Source organism: Ochotona princeps, chromosome 24 (genome assembly GCF_030435755.1).
Source record: "Ochotona princeps isolate mOchPri1 chromosome 24, mOchPri1.hap1, whole genome shotgun sequence".
Taxonomy (NCBI): Eukaryota; Metazoa; Chordata; class Mammalia; order Lagomorpha; family Ochotonidae; genus Ochotona; species Ochotona princeps.
In genome coordinates, this window is record NC_080855.1 from 19388909 (window position 1) to 19405423 (window position 16515).

At 46.5% G+C, this 16515-nt stretch overlaps 2 protein-coding genes across 3 annotated transcripts in view; one reads left to right on the forward strand and one right to left on the reverse strand.

The window, feature by feature from the left end:
• Nucleotides 1-16515, reverse strand: part of THUMPD1 (THUMP domain containing 1) — a 75909-nt gene that overhangs the window by 13772 nt on the left and 45622 nt on the right. The window lies entirely within an intron of this gene.
• LOC131483273 (uncharacterized) lies at nucleotides 1069-14567 on the forward strand. Its single transcript, XM_058681047.1, has 15 exons — nucleotides 1069-1209; nucleotides 4900-5028; nucleotides 6202-6252; nucleotides 6399-6458; nucleotides 7201-7296; nucleotides 7525-7582; nucleotides 7748-7877; nucleotides 9213-9314; nucleotides 10657-10717; nucleotides 10817-10852; nucleotides 10940-11007; nucleotides 11137-11222; nucleotides 11666-11736; nucleotides 13036-13159; nucleotides 14415-14567. Exons 1-15 carry the CDS (start codon nucleotides 1147-1149, stop codon nucleotides 14432-14434), a joined length of 1155 nt encoding a protein of 384 aa, XP_058537030.1. The 5' UTR covers nucleotides 1069-1146; the 3' UTR covers nucleotides 14435-14567.

The following is a 16515-nucleotide window of genomic DNA, read 5'->3' on the forward strand; positions in this document are numbered from 1 at the left end:
AAAAGAAAAAAAAGACATAGGCACCTTTGACAAATGTTCACTTCTAGCAAAGTTCATGGACAAAGTTATTACACTGAAAATTTTTTTTTTCTGGCAAATTATACATGATAGTCAAAGATGTAATGGCTCTTTAAAATAAAGACTTCAACAAATTAAAGGTTAAAAGGCCATAACCAGGCAAAAACAGGCAAGAGCTATTAATCAGATTTGATTTATATATATAAAGATTTATTTATCCTATCACAAAGTCAGATATACAGAGAGGAGGAGAGGCAGAGAGGAAGATCATCTGACTGATTCACTCCCCAAGTGACCACAACGGCCAGAGCTGAGCTGATCCGAAACCAGGAACCAGGAACCTCCTCCAGGTCTCCCACACGGGTGCAGGAACCCAACAGGTTGGGACGTCATTGACTGCCTTCCCAGGCCACAAGCAGGGAGCTGGATGGGAAGTGGGGCTGCCGGGACTAGAACCAGCGCCCATGTGGGATCCCAGCGCATTGAAGGCGAGGACTTTAGACGCTAGGCCACCACTCAGGGCCCAGATTTTATTTCTAAATTTTATTACAAATCAAATGAAAGATATTCAACTAGGCTCTAAAAATGGCCAAGAAATTGCGAAAACCACAGGAGTATATGTCAATCTGAAAAAGATTTAAAACCAAGTGTGACAAAATGCCGGGCTTGCAGCAAGACGGATATACGCAGCATTATTTGAACGACCCTGGCACATGCCTGGTGGGGGAGGGGCATTCCAAATACGGGGTGGTCACGTGAAGGCGGGGCTCGCCTTTGTGACGCAGCAGGGCAGAGGCAGCCGATTGGTCGACGGAGGGTACAAAAGCCTGAGGTTGGGGAGGCGTCCTCCAGAGCAGAGCCGATTTGGAGGCGCGGCAGGCTGCTGTCCGCACCTCTCCGCCTGCTCTGACTGACCCGCAGTTATTTTGTGTGTCTTGTCTTCGGACCAATTACCAGTGACTGATCTCTGAACCCTTCTTCCTGCCTCTACACCTGCCTTGACCCAAATACTTCCCTGACTTCCTTTATCTTCCTCCCAGTTACTCAGTACCCCTCCTTCCTATCCCACACCCTCACCATCTCCCCCTCCTGTCTGGCCTCTTGGGGGCACCCTGAGAGGACCACAATATGGAGGTGAGGAGGTGGCTCTTTTGGACTTTGTGCTGGAGTTTTCCAACTACAAAGAATAATGTAAGTAGCCATGGACCCACCTTGGGCTCTTCCCTTCTGTCGGGCCGTGCCACCCTGTGTTGATTTCAGAGTCTTTGAAGGGTTTCTTGTACAGCCAAGGGCCTTAGCCTCGGTGGTTTTTGCCAGCCTGACCTGGTTCTGATAACATCTGTGACCCTAACTTTGACTTAGTCCAGGCAAAAGCAAGCCTGATAAAATGGAATCTTGAAAATAGGAATCTAGGATTGGTACCCCAGGAACCTCAGCCTCAAAAGGGAGGGATTAGGGAATAGACTAGGAAGCCAAGTGCTCATGGCTGGAACTGTAGGACATGGGATTGGAGCGCTATCACGTAGTTTTCTCAACCCAGGGAGGGCGTAGGAGTGATGTGAGTCAGCCTGGCCCTGGGAAGCCCTGAGGAGGGTTCTCCAGTGGCACAGCCTTGCTGCCCTCCTGGAGGGTAAAAGTTTTCTCCTAGGAGCTGCCCAAGAGTTTGTGTTTGTGACAGTCTGGCAGCCCGGGAGCAGTGGTGCCGAGTCGAGTCACTGGTGTTGGTATTAATTTGCTAAGAGTGAAGCATCACATGTGCTTTGTTCACTCCTCTCTGTATATCTGACTTTGCAATAAAAATAAATCTTTTTTTTTAAAAGATTTATTCATTTTATTACAGCCAGATATACACGGAGGAGGAGAGACAGAGAGGAAGATCTTCCACCCGATGATTCACTCCCCAAGTGAGCCGCAACAGGCCGGTGCGCGCCAATCCGAAGCCAGGAACCTGGAACCTCTTCTGGGTCTCCCACGTGGGTGCAGGGTCCCAATGCTTTGGGCCGTCCTTGACTGCTTTCCCAGGCCACAAGCAGGGAGCTGGATAGGAAGTGGAGCTGCCGGGATTAGAACCGGCGCCCATATGGGATCCCGGGGCTTTCAAGGCGAGGACTTTAGCTGCTAGGTCATGCCGCCGGGCCCTAAAAATAAATCTTAAAAAAAAAAAAAGACTTGAATGTGAGCCCACATGGGTGTCCAATCAGACACCTGTGCACTGCAGAGAGTTTGTATTTATTTACTAATGAATTATTATTTTGGTTATAAGTTCAAAGGTAAAATTCTATTAATAATTTTAAAGTAGTGTGGTTAGAGTAGAGGCTCAGTTGGCCAATCTTCTGCCTGCCAGTGCTGGAAATCCCATATGCACACTGGTGCATGTCCTGGTTCCTGCACTGCCCTTTGAGCTCCCTGTGTATGGCTTGGGAAGACAGCAGAGGATGGCTCAAGCCCTTGGGCCCCTGCAACCACATGGGAGACCTGGAAGACTTTCCAGAATCCTGGCTTCAGACCAGCCAAGCTCTGGCCATTGTGGCCATTTGAAGAGTGAATCAACAAATCAATCTCTCGCCTTTTCTCTGAACATTTCTCTGAAAATCTACCTTTCAAATAAAAATAAGTAAATCTCTAGAAATAATGTTGTAATATTGGCTATATTTTTGCTGAAAACATAAAACTGTCAGCTTGTGTATCAGGTTTTGTTTTCCTATAGATAAAGAATGGTACTTATTTATAAAAAATACAATGCCTCTTTAAAGAGTAGAATGTATTCCTTCTTTAGATATGCATAGCAGAGTGAGATAATCATGTCCCTCAAATGGTAGACTTGTCCATCACTTGTAAAGACTTCTTACTACTGTTTCCGGTGCAGTAGCCTAGTGGCTAAAGTCCTCGCCTTGCATGCACTGGGATCCCATATGGGTGTGAGTTTGTATCCCAGCTGCTCCACTTCCCATCCAGCTCCCTGTCTGTGGCCTGGGAAAACAGAAGAGGATGGCCCATAGCCCTGGGACTCTGCACCTGTGAGGGAGACCTGGAAGAAGCTCCTGGTTCTGGATCAGCTCAGCTTTGGCCATTGCAGCCACTTGGAGAGTGAACCAGTGAATGGAAGATCTTTCTCTGTTTCTACTCTCTGTAAATCTAACTTTCCAATAAAAAACTAAATCTACTTATTTATTTATTTATTTGAAAGGCAGATATGCAGAGAGGAGGAGAGACAGAGAGGAAGATCTTCCATCTGATGGTTCACTCCCCATGTGGCCGCAATGGCTGGAGCTGCACCAATCCTAAGGCAGGAGCCTGGAGCTTCTTCCGGGTCTCTCACTCGGGCACAGGGTCCCAAGGCTTTGAGCCATCCTCAACTGCTGTCCCAGGCTACAAGCAGGGAGCTGGATGGGAAGTGGGGCTGCCGGGATTAGACCCAGTGCCCATATAGGATCCTGGTGTGTTCAAGGTGAGGACTTTAGCCACCAGGTTATCGTGCCAAACCCCCTAAAATAAATCTTAAAAAGACTTCCTACTACTTTCTGTTAACACATCTGACCTTTAGCCTTCATCCTTCCATTCTTCCCTTAACTGCTGATTTCAGTGTAACCCATTTTTTTTTTTTAATGGAAGGGAATCAAACATGACAGCTATGTTATTAGTTAAGCCAGCATGACCAGAGAAGGAACCATATTGTTTTATATCTTAGTAGTTAGTTCCTTTCCATGGCTGAGTAGGATTATTCCCCTTGGCTGTACCACAACTGGAATCTCATTTACGTTGGAAAGGGATATGGTACTTGTTTTCCCATTGATCTTTCCCATTGATCAAGGAAAAAAAAAATAGGAAACTAGAACCTTTGTGACATTTCCTTGCATCTTGAATTTTACAACTTCACAATGAATAAGTTAGAATGATACAAAATTGGATTGCACCTATAATTATTCAAGCATTCGCCATTTTAATTATTTTTGGATACCCTTGTTTAAAAGAAAACTCATTCACATGAGACATTTTGGTTCTGGTAATTATAGGGAGGAAAACGCACAAATATAAAAGTAAATTCACTAAGTTTAAAAAACAAATGTAGCCCAAACCCTTTGCAAGAGCGTGACTGTCACCGCAATAAGTGCCCTCGCTTTTTTGTCTGTCAGTCCTCTTGTCCATGTTGCAGACGAACAGATGAGCGTATACAATATTCGTCTACACCAGATTTCTATAATCACTTCAAAGCCGCTATTTTTTATGAATCAGGAATTCTTTTTCTTCCATTCCTGACTTGACATCATACTTGCATTATTTTCTCTATCACCTTGAAGGAAACATTTAGAATTCGAGTTTTAACATTTTCAAAAATGTACACTTAATCTAGAGCAATTTATGGAAAGCAGTCAGAACTTACTCAGTGGGAATTGTTCTCTTCATTCCCATTGGAGCCTAATATAAAAAATATATATTAGAGAAACTACACTTTAGCATCATACTTTAGCTTTATATCAGCAACAAAATTGGGTCTTTGTCTAAATAGAATTATTATCTATCTTTGCTACTTTTTGACTGGTGTTCTTGTTTACATGCTGAAAATCGCTTAATGCCAGGGAGTAGTGCAATGGAAAGGGATTTCTGTGTGGCACTGTACACCAGAGCAGGTAGGGCCTATGATGAGCTTGGGTTCTCTGGGCAAAGACAGCCACTTTCACCTTGTCTATACACACCACCAGATGGCCAAAAAGCATGGGACTGGCAAGTCCTGAAATTTCTTGAAGCAGTGGAATCCCCTGCAGTGAGCTAGCGGATGAGGGGTGTGGTGACCTCTGGCAGGCTGCCTCGCAGTGATCATTTGTGATGGAAACGCTATATTGCTTTTGAGGGTTCTCACTGTTTCTAATGTTGTCATTACAGCTGCTTGGGATTCTGCCTTGCCAAGTACATTTCTGTGTACTGTGTTTTGGACTTCCCTGGAACTGCATTATTGGTGCTTTCCTTGTAATTTCTACTTTTAAAAATGTTTTCTGGAGAACCAACACTGCTGTGAGTATATGACCGTATGCTACAGGCATACTTTCTATCACGTAGAAAGAGGACTTTTTAGCCACTGGACCCTATTTGCATTCAGCTCTATAAGCTTCCCACTGAAGTATCCCTTTCACTATATCCTACACATGTGGGCAGATGTGGAGAATGAAGTAGGCCAGATTTCATGGTTAGAGTCCCTCTTCCAGTGAGCCTGGGCTCTTGCAATTTTCACCTAGTTTCTAAGTGTGGTTTTCCTTTCCCTTCAGGGCTAGAAAGACTACACTTAGAGTTGGCTATTTCCTTTATAGTGGGCATATGGTCTCTGGAAAAATCCTGGCCAATTACATAATCCCAGAAAAATCTGGGAAAATAGATTCTCAAGAGGGTTGGCCTTTTGGACGGGAAGGAATTACTCTGGACTACCTTTTTACCTACATTTGTGAAAAGTATGAGAAAATTGTTTTCTGATTTTCACTGTAAGAAACTGTTAGAACCCCTAGAGAGAAAACTGGCAGCCTGATGTGACAGCCACCCTCATGTTTCCCCCTTTCCCAGCTTTGTGGAATGTCATGTCTATCCACACTGACCGAACGGTGGGAGACGGACAAGGGGTGAGGGGAGGTTGACTCACTCATCTACTGATTGGTTTTCAAGATTCTTGTGCTAATCTAGTCATGTTTTCGGTGGAAGGGACTAGGAAGTATGCTTTTTGTTCCAAGCCTGTCTGTAATTATCAACTGCCCTGTTAGTTGCAAAGAAAAATGGAGAAAATTCAGAGATGAACAAGATGTCATAGGGTCCTTAACCCTCTTGATGTTGAACAGAACACATGAGCTGAATGAAACTGGATCTTGATTTCCTTCATTTGTAGTCTGTGAAGGAAATCTCATTTCAGTTCAGCGAATTACATAGTTCTCCACCTTCTTTGCTTTGTCCCCATCATTCACTTTTGTATTCCATTATCTTTGAGCGAGAAATGGGGTGGATGCCACAAAACATTCATTCCTCGAAGTGTTTCTTTGTCCGTGATTTCTGTAGGTGCTTGACATAGCCCTTGTCCCTAGCCTGGATCACCCACTTCCCCACCAAATATAGAAGTAACTATGGATAGACTGACTTAACTTTTCAGAGTATGGTCTAGTGTTTCTATGGAAACCACAATGCATGTTTTGTTTCTAATATGTGCAGACATTGAGAAAAGAAAAATCTACAGAGAACTTGAACAACACTATATCGGAGGTAAGCCACCTACATTTGTTTACATTGTGCTCATTACCACTAATGCAGAACCAATGGTTCATGATCATATGGTGTCTAAATGTATGATCTCTACATGGGATTTTGTTCATTGGAGTTACATCATCAGCAAACATGTTTTCCATTAGGTTAAAATCACCATTGATGAATCCTTGCTGGGGGACGCAACACCGAAGCATGAAGACAAGGCGGTAAGAAGGAGAATGTTTGTTCAGGGTGCCAGCTAAGGATGAGAAGCATGAAACAAAATGTTATTGCCATAGAGAAGAAGAATCAGAAAACTAAATACCATCACTACTACTACCATTTTATGAGTATTTATTTATTTGGAACACAGAATGAGAGAGAAAGAGAGAGCTCTTCCACTCTCTGGTTCACTTCTCAAAAAGTCAACAACATGCAGGGTTGGATCCTGGATCCAGGGCTGCTGCCTGGATCCTGGAACTCAATTCTAGTCTCCCATAATGGGTGATAGGGCCCATTTAGAACTGACATCACGAACAGCTGTCTCCCAGGTACCTAATGTGCCTTGGAAGTTGGACTGGAAGTAGAGTAGCCAGGACCAGAACCGTTACTCTGAATTTGATCTTAGTCAAAAGGCTGAGAAGCAATCAGAGCTGTCACTCTAATGAGGGAATCATTATTGACAGATGGTGGCCTAACCGGCTGCACAATGTCAACTTTTCTCACTTCACACACACACACACACACACAAATTTCCAACCAAACTTTTTCAAACTTGTTGAGCCCAACATTCAGACTCCTCTTTCTTTTATTCTTCTTTTCCTCTGCTGCAGTAGAGCAGCCCTGGCAGCAGGAGCTGCTGAGCCAGGGGCTGTAGACATGACCATAGCCCCACTGGCAGGTGGTGCACTGGCCAGCATTTCTGATACCCTCAGAAATGATGTCTTCTGTGTTCTTCTTGTTTAGCTCTCCAAGAACCCTGCCGACACACACGTTGTTCGGGATCTTCTGGATGATGTTGGTGCTGGGCGAGGAGTTCTGCCTGAGGGCACCTACCAGCAGGTAGGTAACATAGGGCATGTCACCCAGCACAGACAGGCCTCAGTGTGGCACCTTGGTGACATCAGGGAGGGAAAGGCCTTATAAGAGACTTTTAGTCATGACAAGAAATACAAAGCATAAAATTAGCCACCTTAATCTTTTCTAAATATACAATTTATAGTGTTACTTATGGCCACATTATTGTACAGTCATACTTGTTGAATGTCTCTTCCCTTCTTTTGCCTAAAGGACAAAGTTGGCGCAGCAGGACCCAAAGCCTTGAGTTCCAGTACTAATCATTTGGAAGGTATGTTGTTTGCCTGGGAGACAGCTGCACAGAGTAGAAATGAGTTTGCACTGGGAAGGTGAAGAATGGCTTCTGGCCTCCTGGGCCATCACCCATCTTGCTTCCACACTCCAAGTCCTCAGATCCATGCACACACATAATACTGTTTTTTTTTTCCCTTTATAGAAAATATACAGAACCTGAAAGTCAACTGTGATTCACTGGCATTTGCCAAAGCCAGAAAGGATTCCAAATTCAAAACTCTGATGACGCAGCTGAACTATACTCTCAAAGACAGACAGACGGCTGCAGAGGAGTAAGTTGTTTATGCATTCATTGTATTTTCTGCTCTATGAAAAAATGACGCCGACTAATAGGAGCAATTCTTGCATTGTTAGAATAATGCCAAAGTATTGTTGCCATGTTCAGTCAGTACATAAATGTGGTTGTCCTTTTTGACTCAGCTTCTAGAATCTGCATTTTTTTCCCTTTCCATTCTGGCTGGCTTTGGAACTTTCAATCATCTGTTTGAGAGCAGAGGTGATACTGGCACAAACGGTGACAACTTCATCATTTGGTTTCACTCTGGGTTGACAGACTGTGCTCTTTTAGGTTTCATTGTGACTGTATGTCTTGACCTGATGTTTAGCATACAGACCTTGACGGGGAAAAGCAGCACTAACATCTGGTATGATTGATGTGGCAGACAGGTGGTCGGGGCACTGCCAGGACTGAATGCTCTGACTCTAGCCTGCAATTGAGATCACAGTGTGCAGGTCACCCAATGTCCTGTCTATGGCACTTCTAGGTCTCAGCCAGCCTGTGGAATTCAGTGAGCTCCCTTTTGAAGCAGAGTCTGAAGTCCATTGTCCCCTTTTTCAACCATACCTGTATGCCAAGGCTGCTCATCCTCTTTGTTTCTCATTAGTCTCTGGAATTCACTGAAGAGGCACAGGAAAATTGGCCCAAGTACCAGGCTGACCTTAGGTCCTGGGTTCCCTTCTCTGTCATGGCTCATATTTCCTACCTGGTTTGTCGCATTCAGTCACCCATTTCATCTTTCACACAGGGTGTCCTGCTGTTCTCAGGAGAGATCAGGGACATCAGACCCACCTGTCCAGTTTCAAGGACAGAGGAAGGCTTTAATTCTTTCCTCTGATCATGGTGCTCAGTCCATGCATTCATGGGAGTTAAGAAACACTGTAGCCAAGGAGATTCAGGCTGAGCCTTGCTGACCAAAGAACTGTCAGTGAGTGAGGCAGCTCTCAGAACCAGAGAGAGCTAGCCATCTCTCCCTGTAGGCTATCAGTAGTCATAGATTTGCAAGTGTGGAAATAGATTGATGGGTTCAAACCAGGTAGTTGCCTTATGCAGATGTGGTCTCTGTTGGCTGCCTCTGGCTGAGGCATGAGTGGTTATGACTGGCTGACATTCAGCCATTTGTTATTTTCCCAATTAAGGTCTTAGTTGTGGACATACTAAGGTTGCAGTTCATTAGATGGGACTGTGTTAGGTCCACTGACCCCTACTGAACATGGCAAAGGTTGTGGGGGAGAAGGCTGTTTGAATTCTGGCTTGCAGACTGCCAGGTGATAAGGAAGGCAAAGTTCAATAGGGCTGCTGCATGATATGTATTCCCTTCCCATCTTAGGGAAAAAATGATGGAGACACCGAAGCAGATCCATCTGGATCAGCTGCTCGCCGAAAAAGAGCAAAAGCTGAATCTGGTTACAGCAGAAATAGAAGCCTGCAAGTGAGTTCAGATGCTGCATGCCAGCCTCTCATGGAGTCCCAAGGGGTTGCTAAATTTTCCAGCTTGGTATAATATTTACATGTGATTCACACAAAAGCATCCACATATGTGTAGAAGATATGTACAGAGAGAATGCACCAAGAAAAAAACAAATGAAAATTTATAAATAACGGGAAATTGAGTTGCTAGATGGGCCCAGCGCAGCAGCCTAGTGCCTAAATCTTTGCCTCGCACACTCTGGGATTTCATATGGATGCCGGTTTGTGTCCTGGTGCTCTACTTCCCTTCAAGCTTCCTTCTTGTGGCATAGGAAAGCAGTCAAGGACGGCCCAGAGCCTTGGGACCCTGCACCCATGTGGCAGACCCAGAAGAAGCTCCTGGCTTCAGATTGGCTCAGCTTTGGCCATTGCAACCATTTGAGGAGTGAACCCCAAATGTGGATGGAAGATCTTTGTCTGTCCTCCTCTCTGTATATCTGCCTTTTCAATAAAAATAAGTAAATCTAAAAAAAAAAAAAAAAAGAGTTGCTACATATGTCCTGGTGGCCAGTGGTGGCTGAACTGTGTATAAATTTCTTTTCTTTTCTTTTCTTTTTTTTTTTTTAAGATTTATTCAGTTTATTACAGCCAGATATACACAGAGGAGGAGAGACAGAGAGGAAGCTCTTCCATCCAATGATGCACTCCCCAAGTGAGCCACAATGGGCCGATGCGCGCCTATCCGAAGCCAGGAGCCAGGAACCTCTTCCGGGTCTCCCACGCGGGTGCAGTGTCCCAATGCATTGGGCCGTCCTCAACTGCTTTCCCAGGCCACAAGCAGGGAGCTGGATGGGAAGTGGAGCTGCTGGGATTAGAACCGGCGCCCATATGGGATCCCGGGGCTTTCAAGGCGAGGACTTTAGCCGCTAGGCCACGCAGCCGGGCCCTGTGTATAAATTTCTTAACACAAATGTCTCTGGTGGCAAACTGTCCTCACTTTGAGAAAGCATTTTGATGTGGGTTAGGTCATGGGCAAGAAAGTGACTGTGCTACTTTTAAACCCAGCCATGGCAGCAAGATAGCCTGAAGACATAAGAAAAAGAAGAACAAAGCCTTGTGGTGCCAGGGTTGGGGGAAGGATAGAAGAGGGAACTGATGAGCTCAGAACCAGGCCCATCTTTCAGACAAACAGGGCCACCATAGCCCCTTTTCTGCTCCTCTGATGCTATCTGGATGCCTGGCTCCTTTTTGTGTGGCTCAGCTGTGGGGAGGGCACAGTGGTGAGCATAACAGAGACTCAGGCAGATCACTCAGAATTGCATTCGTGAGCATGTGTATCTAATGAAAGCCAATCTGAATCACAGGAGGAAAATTCAAGAGTTGCAGAGAGATCTGCAGGAGAAGGAGTACATCTTAATGCAACAGGTGACCCACCTTCTGCAGAACCCTCAGCGCCCCTCACACCCTGCCTTATGGCCCTCACACCCTCCAAAGAGACCCTTGGTGATGTGTTGTCTTTTTCAGGTTACCGCCCAATACAGAAAGTGTCAGGAAAGCTGGGTAAGATGCTTTCTAGATGCTTTCTTATCTTCCTTCATCCCATACCCAGTTTCCCATGACTGATCAGCCATGTGTGTTCCTCCCCAGTACACAGCCATGGCTTTGGAGTGGGAGCTGGCATGGTACAACAGGGAGGTCAAGCGCTCGAAGTGCAGGTATGGGATGGAATGGCTATTTCTGAGGCGGTTATTGCTCTGTGAAGTCAGAGCTCTGTGGAGTGCCTTGTAAGTGACTTGGTGGTCTCTGCCTCTCACATTTGAGTCCATTATTTCTTTGTCTTCAAGACTGGATATGAAGCAGCCACAAGAGGGGTACAAGAGGCAGAATCCAGCAGTGGGAAGACCTGGCTGGCAGAACCAGACATGGAGAGGTAGGAGCAGTGGGCAAGGATAGCAATGTCACTTCTGCTGCAGACCCTACACACTCCACTTCTTGTTCTTGGGGTGGGCATGGTGGTCTTTGCACACAGTCTCCAGCACTTAGCAGATACAGCACACAGGAGGGCAGGCACCTGCTTCCCTTAGATGCCCTGATGGGTGTTCTTTAGATCTTACCTGGTAGAACAGACTTTCCCTGAGAGGAGGGGAAACCTTTGGGGATCCTTTGCTTCTCTGTTGGTGTCCAGCTCCTCAGAGCCCTTCCTCATGCACATTGGACTGATTTGTCAGCAAAGTCCTGATGAGGGCTCAGATAGCATGACCCTCAGGGGCTCATCTTGGTGGGGGCGTCGTGGGATGGAGAGTTGGGAGGTGGGGAGGCATGGGGAAATGTGTGGGTCAGAGGCAAGCCCAGACTCTTCCTGGCCTTCTGCAGTTGCAGGTGCTCATGCTGGTCCCATGAGGAGCAGTGGCTTAGGCCCTGCTGAGGACTCCCAGAAGACAAAGGTAAAAATGCTGCATTTGTTTTCCTCACTACTATCTCAGGACACTTGACTTTGCATGGGGCACATTCTCCTGGTCTCTGCAGTGAGTGGGGGCCCTATGATATTGTTGCTGTGTCTTTCACATTTCAAAAGGCATAATCTTTCCCTAGAAGTCTACGGGCCTCCCCTCTCCCAGCTCTGGGTTTCTCTGGTGGTAGCTCCGGGAGGCCTCAGCTGGGGCCCCGGGGTGTGCTAAAGCAGTTCCTGGTGACCCTGGGTCAAGGATGGCACAGATCTGACTTCAGGCAACTGCCCATGTCTCCACTTACTTGACCTTGTTCCAAGTGACTAGACGTGAACACAAGCAGGGACAGAGTGAGGGCAAATGCGGAATCTGGAGTGTCCACCTGTGGCTTCTCATGGGCCTGGGAAGCTGTTCCAGCTCATATACCTTCTGCTCAACCCTTGGACATCACCACTTTAGATGTCAAGTGTAGGGATTTTCATTCTGTCCCATAAGAACCCCAGCTTATTACTCCACAGGAGAGCATTCAACTGGATGTCCCCATGTATTAAAAATTAGATATGATCTGTGAGTTCAGGTAAACATTGTTCTTTCCTTGGGCCTAACAGTTTTCTAGAGGTGACTTTGTTACTGTGTAACCCCAGGAATCCACATTACTGAGAGATCTCTGAGCCCAGGGGCGGAACATTTAGGGAGGAGACCTTTTGTCATGCAGGGAAGCAGAGGACATGAGAGGTGCTGGCAGGAGCACTGGTGTCACCTGCTGTGCCCCTGAAGGTGTTTTCTGATTCTCCTGGGAGATTGGTTCCCAAGACTGACCGCATGCTTTCTGTGGAGTGTGCTGAAACTGTCCTTGCCCCAGAGTTCAGGTTAGGGAAGTCTCTTGTGTCCTTGCTAAGGTGATTGGCACTGCCCCTGTCTTTCCCTCTGCTGTTAGTAATCAGATCACAGCAGGTGTGCTGTGCAGAAGTCAAGGTTAGAGCCTGGAATTGGGTCGTTTCTGTCTGGGAGGCTTTTCTTCTCTGAGTTTGCTGTATCTATCAATCCTCTAGGACCTGCCCCCTCCATTCCTGATTGGCAGACACTGGCAGGAATGTAGGGTGGTGATACCAGTTTACTGCTATGGCATCCAGAATGGGTCAGGACTCAGCAGAGAAGGGCAGTTTTGTGGCACTGATGTTGCTGTCCTGAAACCTAGTGAAGTTACCAGGGACTGTCACTGGCTCTGCAGGGCCTCAGGTCCTGGGTCATGCTTTCCTCCATCATATCACTGTTACTGTAACTTGTGTTCTGCAGGTCAACATGGAGTCACCGAGGCACCCTCCTTCCCGGGGAATGCGTTGCTACAAGAATGCCCCTAAGCTGGTCAAGAACCGAAGGCTACGTCTGAAGTTTCAGAGCACTCTGGAAACGCTGTATGGTATGTTGATCAGCACGGGAAAACTGACTCACAGTGGAACACTTCTCTAGTTTCTGTGAACCTTAATGAAAGCTTCATAGCAGGTTAGGGAGTGTCTCTCTTGAGAATAAGTAGGAGAGTGGGAAGGAGGTGAAGGAGGTGAAGGAGGTGAGGAGAGAGAGGCCATGTGGGGCATCTGGTGGGCTCTCTAAGATGAGGCTAGAGACTGCCCAGGCAGAGCAGGCAGCGTAAGCAGGGTGCATGGAGAGACATGAAGTCACAGAAGTGATGCATGACCGTGTGTGTACCAGGGCCCTATCTTGATCAGGATATCTTGCTGTCCTGAAGTTCTTAGTCACATGGATGAAAAGAACAAGGACCCTAAGGCACTGACCTTGAAGCTGGGGCCAGGGCAGTGGGCAGCTGCCTGTGCATCACAATGAGCGGAGAGTCCAGGGGCTACCCAGGCTGACTGTGCCCTGCTGGGCACCCCTCACCACATGGACAGCCTACTCTAGCCATGACCGACTCTCATCAGCTCCAGGTCAGGCAATATGGGGAAAACTCTCACTTTGGCTCTGTTTACCCCAGTCCTGGATAGCCACACTCTATATGGCCTCCTGAGAGGCCCAGCTCAGTCATCTGTCACTCAGGGATCCCAGTGGATTCTGATGACATAGGAAGAAGAGAGGAGTCCTTGGGAAAAGTATCAGGCAAATGTCTGCACACACTAGGCACTCACCCTTCCTATTACAGAAAATTTTCCTCTTACAAGACCATCAAAAGACACTGCAGTGCAGTAAATAAATCTAAGGGTGTAAGAACACAGGCTGAGAGATTTGCAATCCTATTTTCAAAAGTAAGGCAAATTTTCTTGTTAACATGCAAATCCCATAAGATAAAGCATGTGGGGCTCGGCAGCGTGGCCTGGTGGCTAAGGTCGTCGCCTTGATCCCATATGGCCGCTGGTTCTAATCCCGGCAGCTCCACTTCCTCTCTGTCTCTCCTCCTCTCAGTGTATCTGACTTTGTAATAAAAATAAAATAAATCTTTAAAAAAAAAAAAAGATAAAGCATGTGTAACCATAAGAAAGTACACAGGTAAACCCCAAAGATTGTGAGGATTTTTTATGACCTAAAGACACACACAGTCACACAGGTCAGTGTTCAGTAGCCACCCAAAGAGAAAAGTCAGTGTGGATAGGGAAAAAATGAGACCACATGGAAATAACCTCAAATATTTTTCTTTCCATGGCAATTGTTTTTGAAATCTGCAGAGTTGCCTGAGCCATCCTAAACATGCTGTGCCGATGATACACCTTGAAGAAATGAGCCATGTTCACTTCTCCTTGTTCTCCTTGCTCCTGTACACCTCTTCCCTCTTGGCATCCTTAAGAATGTTCCCCTAATAAACCTCATGTGATCCTGTCCCTGTGTCGGTGTCTGCTTCCTGGAGGACCAACTGGTGTCCCTGGTGCTCATGATGTAGTTATCACACACGCACTTCAAACATGGTCAGAGACTGGTTAAGCAGGCAGAAGCTTTTTTGTTTTTTAATTATTTATTTGAAACATATACTTATGCATGGTAAGAGAGGTGGGGAGAAAGAGAAATCTTCCATTTGATGGTCACTTTCCCAAAATGGCCACAACAACTAGGGCTAGGCCAGGACCAAAACAAGGAGCCAGGAATTCCTCCTGGACTTCTTGTGGGTAGCAGGGGACAAGCACTTGGCCCATCCACCATTGCCTTTCCAGGAGCATTAGCAGGGAGTAGGATGGGAAGTGGATTAGCTGGGACTCAGGCTGGCACTTACAAGGGATGCTGGTTTACAGCCAATGACTTAACCCCAGTGCCACACCACAGGACCCTGAAAGTATGCATTTTCTGGTAATATGAGAGTCATGAAGGAGCTGCCTCGTGTTTCTATTACCCTGTATCTGGATATGGTGGTGGTTGTGTGATTCTGGAAATATTTCCTGAGGTGGCTAAGTACCATGGCATTACTGATGAAGCCTCCTCTTGAGGTATGGGCTTCCCAAAGAGGCACCACTTTGAATCCTGGCTGCTCCACTTACCATCCAGCTCCCTGCATCTGCTCTTGGGATAGCAGTAGAGAATGGCCTGAGTGCTTGGGCCCTGCATCCTTGTGGGAGACCCAGAGGAAGCTCCAGGCTCCTGGTTCTGGCCTTAACCAGGTTGAGCTATTGTAGCCACTTGGGAAGTGAACCAGTGATGGACGATCACTCTGCGTCTGTCTATTCCTGACTCACCCTCTTCACTCTCTCTTTTCTGTGTCTCTTTCTCTTTCTGTATAACTCAAATAAATAAATCAATATTTAAACAAATATATATATAAAAAGAAGTATTGGGCCTGGCAAGATGACCTAGTGGCTAAAGTCCTCACCTTGAACGCGCTGGGATCCCATATAGGCACTGGTTCTAATCCCAGTGGCCCCGTTTCCCATCCAGCTCCCTGCTTGCAGCCTGAGAAAGCACTTGAGGATGGCCCAAAGCCTTGGGACCCTGCACCTGCGTGGAAGACCCTGAAGAAGTTCTTCGTTCCTGGCTTCAGATTGGTGCAGATCCAGCCGTTGCGGCCACTTGGGGAGTGAATCATCAAACGGAAGATCTTCCTCTCTGTCTCTCCTCCTCTCTGTGTATCTGACTTTGCAATACAATAAATTTAAAAAAAAAAAAAGTATTAACTGAAGAGCTGGTGTTGGCAGTTGCACTGGTGCCTTGTGGCCATGATGTGGTCAGTGTGGTTGGAGGGCAGTGTCTCCCCAGCAGTGATGATGCAAACCCAGTGAGGAGGATCCTAGTGGTTCAGACTGTGCCAGTTGCTCCTCAATGGCACCATTCCAGGAGGCCACTCTGGGCACTTGAGCTTGGATCAGTGATTTCTTGAAACCTCCTGTCAACTCCACCATGCTGTAGCAATTTCTTTATTGAGGACTGGGATCAGGGTAGCTCTGAGAGGAACACAAGATAGGACTGGAGTGCAGCAGAGGGTCTGACTCACACATAGGATCAGCAGAGCATGGAAAGAGAGGGCACCAAGGCAGGGAAAAGGGCTAGAACCTACTATCCTCCATTGATGGGCTCTGACCTCATTAGGATTCCAGCCTTGGCTCTGGCAAGGTTTGCCTGCTCCCTAGAGGTAGTTCTCAATGAATACAAGAGGAGAACTCAGGGGTGACTGTGTGTCTCCTACTAGGGCAGACATTCTGATGTCCCTTCCACTACGATTGCCCTCAGTGTGGTTTCTTCTGGAGCATACACTTGCTCTAAGTGTTTCTTCCTTCTTCTTCATTCTCTCTGGTCCTCATTCTGCTCTCTTGACTTACTTTTGCAAATAATCCAGTGGCCAGAAAG

Excerpts from the sequence above, each read along its gene's own strand:
- LOC131483273 (XM_058681047.1), top strand. The coding sequence starts at position 1,147 with ATGGAGGTGAGGAGGTGGCTCTTTTGGACTTTGTGCTGGAGTTTTCCA. Across the intron at positions 10,718-10,816 it reads AGTACATCTTAATGCAACAG|GTTACCGCCCAATACAGAAA; the intron begins GTGACCCACCTT and ends TGTCTTTTTCAG. Across the intron at positions 11,008-11,136 it reads GTCAAGCGCTCGAAGTGCAG|ACTGGATATGAAGCAGCCAC; the intron begins GTATGGGATGGA and ends TTTGTCTTCAAG.